At 46.2% G+C, this 11,889-nt stretch overlaps 1 protein-coding gene across 1 annotated transcript; it reads right to left on the reverse strand.

Annotated features, from left to right (window-relative positions):
* Positions 1-2,760: 2,760 nt before the first annotated feature.
* On the reverse strand, positions 2,761-4,199 carry LOC136453702 (phospholipase A1 EG1, chloroplastic/mitochondrial-like). Its single transcript, XM_066454258.1, has one exon. The coding sequence runs from the start codon at positions 4,197-4,199 to the stop codon at positions 2,805-2,807; it is 1,395 nt and encodes a 464-aa protein (XP_066310355.1). The 3' UTR covers positions 2,761-2,804.
* Positions 4,200-11,889: the final 7,690 nt, after the last annotated feature.

An 11,889-nucleotide genomic window follows, 5' to 3' on the forward strand; every position in this document is an offset into this window, starting at 1 on the left:
CTACAACTTCCTCACATCTCATCTGCTGTAGGGAGGGAAAGGAACCAGACCAAGGATCCGCAAGACCACTGTTACTTAACAATGTGGACTTTTTCCTATCGGAAACCAAAGGGAACTGGACCCTTTCTGTTGTAGGCCCTCGGTCGTATTTGGGCTTGGGCCTGCGTCCACTCCTGGCTGGTCACTGGTGGCAAGACCGTCGTCATTACTGCACCCCGTCTCTCTCTCTCTGCCAAAGCGAAGCTTTGCTAGCTCCACGCGCCGCCCATCTCAATCAATCGCTGCCGCCAAATTCGAACTAGAACTACTGCTACTAGGATGCTAGTCTCCTCTCCAGCTACGCGCGCGGATGAATCTGTGACGTGAGCCTCCTCACGTCTCGGGTCAATCTGTGACGTGAGACGCCGACTGATGACTGTGATGAGCACACGCACCTAGCGGGGATAATATTCATCCTATTCCGCTGGTGGTATTTCGGCTAATTCAATAATATTTTTATGAAAAAGAATAAACTGAAATAAACATAAGCCGGCTGAAAAATAGATGAACGGAACAATGTGAATATCTAGGTTGGATTGGGAAATGCATGAGCTCTACGTGCACGGCTTCTCAACGTACCAGAGGCTCCGTTTGCATCCGCTAATTAGCTCAAATTAGTCGAGGTCGACCAGGTCTAACAGTTAGTTAGAGATTTGGCTAAAAAATTAGTTTACCTATTAGCTCGATCTGTTTAGATGGACTAGATATAAAATTAGTCCACCTGGAAGCTCGAATGTTTAGACGACATCGCCTTTCCAGTACAACTCGAGCATCCAAACACTGGGTGTTTGTTACAGGAAACTCGAATGTTTAAACGACATCTCCTTTCCTGCACAGTTCGAGCAAACCGTCGTGGTTTAGGCATTACCGGAAAAGATGTTTCATCACACAATCTTTCCTGGCTAACCATGGCAGCCTCGAAAACGACCCGGCTGGAGACGCTCCCCTGGCCGCCTAACTCAACTCTGAAACTGAGGACGAGATGCCTAATGGACCTGAAAACGCAGCCTGCGTGTGTGGACACGTACTCGCTTATTATGCGTTTTGCAGTTAGCCGAATGTTGCCAGCCCAGAGTGTCCCCTATGCAAAGCTAGGCCTACTATCATCCCAGATAACTAGACTATCATCAGAAGTTGGTTGCTCGGCCGATGCCGAGTAGCATCATTCTCGTGCACCTGACCATAACGTGTATAGCAATGCCGTTTAGACGTATGAACAAACCAAAGACTTATATCCAGTAAAGAAGAAGAAATAATAAGCTCAAATTAGGAGTATGAAATTGAAACAACCAAAGGCTTATCCAGTAAAGAAGAAATAAGCTGCATCAAAGAGCAAAAGGCAGAAGGTACGGTACTATTTCACATATGAGATTATCGTGGAGATATTAGTTGTCCTTTCTCTATCTCTCCTCCATACATGTTTCAAATCATCAGCCTTCACTCGCTTCTTGCCTGACGTAAATCGGAAATAGACAAATGTGCTTCGTCAACATAGACAAATCAAACTCGCAACCTCAGGCCTCGCATATTTATTCCTTTACCATTGCGCCTCAAGGTCAGTTGTGTTCGAATAGTTTATATACATTCTTTTTTTTCCCCACTTTAGCAAATACTATAATGCATATTTGAGACCCTAAATGAATTCAAATAAAAAAACTTTTGACTAGAGAGTTTTAGATTTATTTGAGTACTAAACCTTTGGTTCAGGTCATTTTTTCATCTAAGGTCATTTGAAACAAATAAAAAAAATATGAATTTCAAAACCATTAATCTCAAAATAGAATTTATGGACCCCAGATGATTTGAAATGAAAATATCGTCAGCTACAAAGTTCTGTATCTCTTTGAGTACGTAACTTTAGTTCGGGCCATTTCTCCATCCAAGGTACTTTAGAAAAAAAGAATTTCAAAAAATCTGAAAACTTAAAACCATGTTTCTGGGCACTATATTATTGCAGATAACAAGTCAAAAAATGAATTCCAAAATCTAAAAACTTTGAACAGATTTTTCGTGCACTAATCGAATTCAAATGAAAATATCGTCAATTATAAAGTTTTATATCTCTTTGGGTACTACAACCTTTTGATATAAAGTTTGCCTTCATCCTACTTGAGTTGAAGAAAAATTATGAATTTTACTATACTCCACCTAATTTTAGAGACGACTAGATTCTAACCAACTCTAGAAATCCATTTCATCCATTTCTAGAGGCAGCTGACAAGCCGAACTACCTCTAATATAGACGGGACGTCTCATAAACTAATTTTAGAGGCGGATTTTTATTGAGCCGTCTCTGCCCGGAAATACCTCTATTCCTAAAAATTGTTTTGTAATAGTGTAATGTGGTTTGTGAATCATTTGTCAACTAAATATAAAATATGTCTACCATATTGATGAAATGTGCTTCTATAAAATCTTGTGTTAAAATTAAAGACAATTCATCGAGAAGCTACAGTCATCTCGACCTCTGCAGCAGGATACACAGCCCAAAGAAAAGTTTTAAAGAACACAGACACTTTAATGTCTATCAATGTAAAACTAGATCTCCACTTATGTGTCAGAAAAAAAAACTCCGTACCCACTTGCTCCAAACGTTGTATGAACAAGAAGCGAACTGGGAGCCCACTGTCTATGCATTCTTCCAATCTGTCGGTAAGAAACAACCTAATAGTATACAGCCCTGAAAAAAGGCGAAAAGGGTTGTAATGTGACCCTGACTAACTGATTATCAAGCCTCCAAAAACAATTGAGAAGAGGCTTAAGAATTAATGGCCAGTAAAACAAGAAGCTATGTCCAAGCCGAGAGACTGCACCACGCCGCCAATGCCCAGGGCGGCCTCTGGCCGTGCGAACGCGGCGGCGCGCTGTCTCCCGACGAACTCCATCGCCTTCGCGAGAACGGTGGCGCCTCTGCTGTCCGCCACCGCATTGTCAGACTTGGACACCTTGCCACCGGCTTCGGCCTTGATCGACGATACGTACGCGCCGAGGTCATGAACGCTCCCCAGGTCGCGGAGGCTAAGGAAGTCGAGGGCGAGCTCCACGCCAACGTGCGTGTAGCGGTCACCGGCGGCCCAGGAGGCGAGGAACCCTCTCGTGCCCTCGTTGAAGAGGGCGCCCGGGAGCAAGGTCACCGGGTCGCGGACGTTCGCGACGCGCAGCACCTTCACGCCGAGCTCGTCGCAGCGGTCCTTGAACGCCGCGTTCCCCACTCTCGGCCCGCCGAAGGAGAAGACGGTAACGGGGACGCGGCGCCCTGACGCGTCGCGGTTGAGGCCGAGCTGGGAGAGGTCGTAGCTGAGCAGCATCGCCAGGGCGCTCCCCATGCTGTGCCCGGCCAGGGTGACGCTCATGTCCTCGCGGGGCCTGTCCACGGAGAAAGACTTGATGACGCGGGACACCTCGCGGAGGAGCTGGTCCCGGCAGCTCCCCATGCCGCTGGCGCCGGGCGAGGAGGTGTAGAGGTTGAGGAAGCCGGCCTCGACCTTGACGTCCGGGCGCGCGTCGAGGCGCGCCGGCTCGAGCGCGCTCATGAGGTTGGCCGCCCACTCTGCCTGCGTCACCGTTCCGCGCAGCGAGACGAGCACGTCGCGCCTGCCGAGCCGCTGGGTCATCTCGTCGGTGGACACGGCGACGTACCCGACCCAGCTGGCGCGGCCGCGGCTGCTAGTGGACGGTGCGGCCACGTCCGGCGTTGCGTAGATGTACCGCGTCACCTCGTACCCTGCCCTGGCCATGCCCGCCTCCTCGAGCACGCGCTCCTTGGCGTGCTTGCAGCACATGTACCGCGCCGACGACGGGTCCACGTCCAGCACCTTGTAGCAGGCGCCGACGAGCTCGCCGTACTGCGCCACCTCGTCGCGCACCACGGGGTGCAGCGGCTGGAGCAGGCCGTCCCAGTCGTGGGACCCCTGGACCTGCCTCCACATGTTTGCGACAGATGCCGTCCGATTCCTCGGCGTGCTGGTCCTCCTCGATGCTGAGGCAACCAGCGCGCTCGCCCTCGCTCCGGGCCCCGCCCTTGCGGAGATGGACGGCGATGTGGCAGCCTCGTTAACTGTGGCGGCAGAGGCGAAGCTTGCGCGGGACGGTTCAGGGCGCCCGGGGCTCCAGACCTGGTGCAGGGTGCAGCGCGGTTGTATCATGGCAGAGGAAGGCATCTGTTCACCACGCACAAATTGGTACAGAACCGGTAGACCGAGCGCGCATACCGTATATAGCCGCGTGCTCCCCCTCTAGAAAAGGACACAGTTCCCCTTTTCAAAAATTTAAATGCTTTCAAGTTTAATCAAAGTTTTATAAAAAAGGGTAAAGTATAATTTACACCCTCCAACTATCGCCAAAATATAGATTTCAACCTCGAACTTCAAAACCGAATAACTTTGGCCCTCCAACTCTTGAAAAAGTTCAACTTTCAACCTTCTGGGCGGTTTTGCGTATGAACAGTACTTTTGATATTTTTAGGAGGTGCTGAAATTTTATATTATTTTTTTAAGCATCTTAACGTCCTCAAATGAAAAAACTCAAAACTACAAAGTTGTAGATCTCATCAAGGTCTACAATTTACATATAAAAATTATCTTCATCCGACATTGTATTGAAGGGTTTTCTATTTTTTGAAATTTGAGTCTCATCACGCGACAAAATATGGTGCTGAAATTTTATATTATTTTTTCGAGCATCTTACTGTTCTCAAATGAAAAAACTCAAAACTACAAAGCTGTAGATCTCATCGAGGTCTACAATTTACATATAAAAATTATCTTGATCCGACATCGTATTGAAGGATTTTCTATTTTTTAAAGTTAGAGTCTCATCACGCGACAAAATTGTCGGATCAAGATAATTTTTATATGTAAATTGTAGACCTCGATGAGATCTACAGCTTTGTAGTTTTGAGTTTTTTCATTTGAGAACAGTAAGATGCTCGAAAAAATAATATAAAATTTCAGCACCATATTTTGTCGCGTGATGAGACTCAAATTTCAAAAAATAGAAAACCCTTCAATACAATGTCGGATGAAGATAATTTTTATATGTAAATTGTAGACCTTGATGAGATCTACAACTTTGTAGTTTTGAGTTTTTTCATTTGAGGACGTTAAGATGCTTAAAAAATAATATAAAATTTCAGCACCTCCTAAAAATATCAAAAGTACTGTTTATACGCAAAACCGCGCAGAAGGTTGAAAGTTGAACTTTTTCAAGAGTTGGAGGGCCAAAGTTATCCGGTTTTGAAGTTCGAGGTTGAAATCTATACTTTGACGATAGTTGGAGGGTGTAAATTATACTTTACCCTATAAAAAATATTAATATTTATGATATAAAATAAGTAATATTACATTAATTATGAAATATATATTTTATAATGAATCAATTTAAAGACATAAATATGAATATTATCCACTCTAAACTTCGCGTATGTACGCATTGGATCCTCGTTGGCTGGCTATAACATGCTAGTATACTCCATCCGCTTTCCATATTAATGTTGCTTTAGGATTTTAATTATTAGTTGGTCAAACTTGTTAATTAAACTTCAAACTTCACTTTATGAAAACTTATGTAGACAATAGATGGTTGATATCTATAGATTCATCATGGAAAATAATTTTTATAATACACCATTTTTTATATTTAAAGTAATATAGTTTTTACAAAAAAAATGTAAGTAAAGTGCAATATTCAAAACAATGTCATTGTTCTAAACAACCTACGTTGAGAATAAGATATTTAATCATTTAATTATGTTTGCACTGAGCTGCCGTAAGGGCTTAAATGGATGCTCATTGTTGGTGTTTCGAGTTACCGACTAGTAAATTTCTAGTATTGTGCGTCTGGCTCGGATGATGTGCTTAGAGGACACGCAGTTTATACTGGTTCAGGCAGAAAGTCCCTACATCCAGTTCATCGCTGCTGCTCATGTTACTAGCACTGAAAGTTCGTAGTAGGGGTTACAAACGAGCGACAGAGGGATATGTCCCAAGTCTCTGATGTGCGTGTGCTCCCAAGGTGTTTTAGGGCATGTGTTTTGATGTCTACAGTTGTGTAGAGTGGTAAACCGCCCTCTTCCTGGAACGTCCTGCTTTCCCTTTTATAGACTAAGGGGAAGAGCAGGTTACACGGAGAGAAAGAGGGAGAAGAGCCAAGAAGAGGAAGGCTTCCAGAACCGCCGGACCTTTCCTTTCCTTTATGCGGGTCCCGTCGACACTACAGATGGTGACAGGGACGGTTCCACGCCGGGCGCCTGTTCGCCGCTGATGCCACGCCTTAGCGTTGTCAGCGGGTTGTGACGTCCCATTCCGTCCCGCGCGGGCGACGCGGCGAACCAGCGTGCTGGTCAGCGGCCGTACATGGAGTAGGTAGCAAAGTGACCATGCGTCCGTCACTGTTGGTGATGTGAGTTCCCTGGACATGTCACGGGCACGGGTCATGTTGAGATGTGCCTACTCCCTACACGATGCCAGAAGTTTGATCTTGGGTTGTACTTTCTGGGTCGTAGTGGTTGGAGGCGGTACGGGCTTCCGTCAGGAGTCGCGCCTGAGGGGTCGGGCGAGACGGAGCCCCTGACCTAGAGGCCGAGTGAGGCGGGCCCCCCCGACCTAGAGGTCGGGCGAGGCAGAGCCCGCCCCCAGAGGCCGCGCGAGGCGAAGACCCTGACCCAAAGGCCGAGCGAGGCGCCCCCCCCGACCCAGAGGTCGGGTGAGGCGGAGCTCGCCCCTAGAGGTCGGGCGAGGCGGGGGCCCTGACCCAGAGGTCGAGCGAGGCGGAGCCCACTGCCCAGAGGTTGGGTGAGACGGAGCCCGCGCACCTAGGTGTCGGTTGGAGCTGTAGTTGCGCTGTTGACTTCTCGGATGAATCAATGTTGATGACCATTAGCTCCTCCTCTTTGGGTACCCTAGTATTGGTCCCCGACAGTAGCCCCCGAGCCCATGGGGGAGTAGAATACTCCTTCGGAGGCTTTTCCGAATGGGAGAACTCTGAGGGCCTTGGCCTTCTTTTGTCTCCCACGGCGTGTCCTGGGGACGGCGATTCCCTTTCATCGTGATCGGACACCTCGGGGGTATAACCATGTGATTTGGTGGGTCGAAAAAGGTCTTTCCTGATTCTGACCCTTACCGGGGTCTGTCATTCTACGACCGCGCGTTCGGTCTCCTTGCAAGTCCAACTTTCCTCAAGCCCCCGCATATAGCGGGGGTCTGGTCGAGGGTTGGCTCGTCTTTGTGATCGTCACCCTATCCGTGGTTTCCGCAATCGGAGGGGTTGAGCTAACATCACTTGCCTCGATGGCTCGAGTGTCGCGCTCGGTGAGCTCACTAACGGGCATGTCCGAGTGGAATTCGGGTCCGTCGTTCGTAACGGGGTTGGCATAGCCCTCATGTGGCATTCCACTGCTCCTTAACCCGCCTCCCGGTAGATGCCCGAGTCGTTCTGGAGATCGATTCAAGTGGCCCGCTGGCCTCTCCTCGATGGAGATTCTGTGAGCATGGCTCGAGGGTAGGATCGAACGAGAAGGTTGAGATGACCCTGTCTGCTTCTGAGCAGGTCAGGCGAAGGCTGTTAGGGCTCATCTGTGTTTTCTCCCCTGGCTCTGTTTGACGTAAGGCAGCCTTGAGCCCTTCCTGGGCTAGCCTTTGAACCCCGATCGGTTGTCGCTCATGTTGACGTGAGGTGGCCTCGAGCACTTCGTGGGCCGGCCTTCGAACCCCGGTCAGTTATCACTCATGTTGAATGAGACGACTATCGCTTTGTGTCGCGAGGCAAAGTGTCGTGATGCAATAATTGCATATGTGATGCTTGGATGTATGAAAATGGATGAATGAATGCTCATGCACTGGAAAAGTAAAGTGGGGGTTGGTAAAGCTTGGGAGCTCTTACCGGCTATGTAGTCATTCGTGAAGGAGTCAGCATAACCCACATGGGGCATTCTACTGCTCCTTACCCGTCTCTCGACAGTGGCCTAAGCCATCCGATCGACTTAGGTGACCCAGTGGCCTCTCCTCGATGGAGATTCCGCCGGTGGGCCCCTCCAAACCCTTCCTTGATGGCTCGATTAACGGGTTCGGGAAGCTTTTACCGGATATGTTCGAGTGGAAATTGGGTCCATCGTTCGTGACAGAGTCGGCATAACCCGCATGGGGCATCCCACTGCTCCTTACCCATCTCTCGACAGCGGTCCAAGCCATCCGATCGACTTGGGTGACCCGCTAGCATAGGACTTACCTGCGGAGATAGAGGATGAGTTCATCCCCGAAAGAAATTAGTTAGGCAAATAAGCCAGGCGACGAACTCATAATTAGTGGACAAGCTCTTAAATTTTGTTATGGCCAAACAAATTTTTAGCCCTTCTTCCCTTTTTGTATAAAAAGGTTAATGTGTTTTGACACTTTTTGTTGTTAAGGCTATAAAGCTCGGGGTGCGGGTGAACAAACTCTGATCACGCTGGTGAGAAAAAACGCCGTAGCCGCTGGGGCATAGGTTTCTTGCAGTCCGACTAGTTTTACTCAGTGTTCGTTTCTGCGACCCTTCCTTCTAGATCTTAATGTGAGAGAGGGTCGAGCACAGAGAATGTTCGCCAAGTGGATATACTCTTAAATGTGTACCGACTCTTTTCGTAGTTAAGGCTAAAAAGCTTGAGGTGCGGGAAAAACTCTGATCACGCTGGTGAGCAAAAACGCTGTAGCCGCTAGGGCATAGGTTTCTTGCAGTCCGGTCAGTTTTACTCAGTGTTTGTTTCCATGACCTTTGCTTCTAAGTCTTAACATGAGAAAGAGTCGAGCATAGAGAATATCTACCGGATAGATATGCTCTTATCAACCCCTGAGTGAGGCCCGACCACCTACCACTACTGGGGTCGGGTGTCACTAAAGATCGAGGAGTTAATAGCGAAACCGATAAGAGAAAGCGTGCATAAATTAAGGGTAAAAGCGACGTAGCTGTTTGATGTTCCAAGCGTTGATGAAGACTTCGCCGTCGATGGTGCTGAGGTTTGTAGGTGCCTAGTCGGAGCACCTCTACGATGACATACGGTCCCTCCCATGGCGGAGAGAGCTTATGGTGGTTCTTGTTGCTCTAGGCGAGGTAGAGCACTAGGTCCCTGACGTTGAAGGCCCGACCCCACACTTGATGGCTATGGTACTAGCGTAACGCTTGCTGGTACTTGGCTGAGCGGAGGAGGGCAACATCGTGCGCTTCATCTAGCTAGTCTATGGCATCCTCGATGCCTTGGCTCCCTGTTCGTCGTACGCCCTGACCCTCGGTGCTCCATAATCGAGGTTGGTCAGGAGGATAGCTTCAGAACTGTAGACCATGAAGAATGGTGTGTAGCCAGTGGCTCGCTAGGGGTCGTCCTCGGGCTTGTAACAGAACCATCCAATTTATAAGAGCATAAGTACAATAGCAATCACCGAAGCGATCAAACCATCATACTTGAACCCATATAAACCCGGTAGTCCAATGAAATCATGAAGGATCTCAAACAATCCAATGTACAAACCAAGATCGTACATGATTCAACACAACCAGTCACATGTTACAACATATTCACAAATAGTTCTCATACAACGAAGTTTCAACAAAGTTATTACAACCCAAATTTAGAAGTAGCGGAAACAACATAGTTTTGGAACAACATCATGATAGTTCAAATACATAGCCAGTTTAAGATCATCTCCAACAAAAGCACATAGATAAGATGATATAGAATGACCATGCCCTTGGTCTTACTCTCCATCAACTGCAGGAGTTATGCAATGCTTGTAGTAACCATGGTACATCACGTCATCTGCAACAAATGGGAATAAACCCTGAGTATGAGAATGTACTCAGCTAGACTTACCCATCATAAACCAAAATAATAAGATACCAAGGAGTATGCATGGCTTTAAGAGGTGGAGTTAGCTTGACAACATTTTGTATAAAAGCTTAAGTAATATAACTTGGAGATTTAGTACCTCTAGTGTCAATTTGAATACCTATTCAATTAAGCATCTCTAGATTAGCATCTATACTAGAGCAATCACTTGATTAAGCTATCAGGCATTAGTAGCCATATCTGGTATAAGAATAATTTGAGCATCATCATAACCATCAAGTTTCAATTAGTGCTTCTACATTGTCGTTGCTCAGTCAAGTTCTCATTATCCAGGAGAGACGGCGATTCGAATCGATTCCTACCCAGCTGGGGAATTTATTCCTAACACAAACCGAGCCACACCCCATGAAGGTAGCCTTAGGTCACCTTTGGTACAATTTAGGACTAACTCATGGGTCCAATCAGCGCCGCACCCTAGAGATTCTACCAATCTGCCAGGAAGATTGAGACCTGGTCCCGCCCTTGGACTCACGCCATTAGCCCTCCGCACATCCTTACTGCCTCCAGTGTGCGTAGTTCACTTATCAAGGCCTGGCCTAGATTGAGCTACTCGGCTTCATGGTCGTATCATCGGATCTAGCCAACTAAGTGCTAGGCATGCGTTCAATATGACATGAGGACATACAACGAATATGTCCTTAACCGACATAGATGGGGATACATAGGCACCCAAGACCTCCATGCCTTGTTGCTTCTTTGTCATGATCCCGCCTAGGCTTCTTTATTCATTAATACATGGTTATATTCCACACTAGCACATATAGCCAACCATGATTAGTTATCAGCCTATATCATGCAGGTGACAGGTAATCACCCGACTTCTACCGACTAAGCATGGCTAAGCACATATTTGATCCTAAACCTACATAGCATTGAAGATGTGTATATCTGGACAAGGAAGAAATATGCAGTAAGTGGTTCCAACCAACTCCTAGTACTTAATGCATCAACATAAAAGGACTCAAGTTAATAGTTCAAAAATATAGGAGGCTTAGAATGCTCTAGGGCTTGCCTTTCACAAAGGTTGAGGGCTTGTGATCTGGGCACTCAGGCAACTGTTCACTATTGGGCTCACCTTCTCCTAGGTCTTCTTGTTTCTGCACTTCCTGATGCTCTTCCTGGGGATCAGCCTCGTACTCCAACATGGTGATTTCTTCTGTCGTACCTATTGCATGCATATGCAAAAAGTGAGAATCATGAATGCATAAGAAGGGTCATGGATGATATGTCATGATAATGCACATAGTTAAATGATGACTATCATATTAGGTCATTAGGATGATAACAAGGTTAAATTCTTAGTTACTGAGTAGGTGCATATCTCTTCTCTATAAATTTCAAGAATCCCCACTAAGTCTATTTTTGGACCACAACGCAATAGCTACAAGTTTAGATCATAACTGGAGTTCTACTCAACCAAATGCTATGATCTTAGACTTTCTAAAAGCTTATAAATTTTCCTACAACTTCGATTTAATCACCAAAAGCTGATTGAACTACTATCCTAGCAAAAATAGGTAAACTTCCTAGGTCTACCCAGAAATTCCAGAGAGTAAGCATTTCGGAAAACCAACATCTAACAGCTATAACTCTCAAACCATTTGGACTATTGCCCTGAAATTTTGACACAAGCTTGATAAAGAAATTCCCTACAATTTTGTTATTAACCACTTTTACAGCAAACTCCATTTTACCTATGCAAAACACCTAGCAACAGAATCTATCCAAACAACTTCTATAATTGAATTTTAGAGCCATAATATTTTACTGCATACTCGAAATCAAAATTGGGCACAACAAAAGGTACCAATAGTTCATAGGCATCATACACACTCTAGAAAATATGATGATCAAGCCCAAATAATTTATTTAAATGCCTTTATTAATTCATTGGGACACTAAGGTGAAATAAGAAAATATATGAAAATTACAGTGGTTTGTATATGATCCGATTGGGCTACTATAAAAATTTCATG

Source organism: Miscanthus floridulus, chromosome 5 (assembly GCF_019320115.1).
Source record: "Miscanthus floridulus cultivar M001 chromosome 5, ASM1932011v1, whole genome shotgun sequence".
Lineage (NCBI taxonomy): Eukaryota > Viridiplantae > Streptophyta > Magnoliopsida > Poales > Poaceae > Miscanthus > Miscanthus floridulus.

Bases quoted from the DNA above. Each gene is read 5' to 3' on its own strand.
- LOC136453702 (XM_066454258.1), bottom strand. From the start codon at position 4,199: ATGCCTTCCTCTGCCATGATACAACCGCGCTGCACCCTGCACCAGGTC.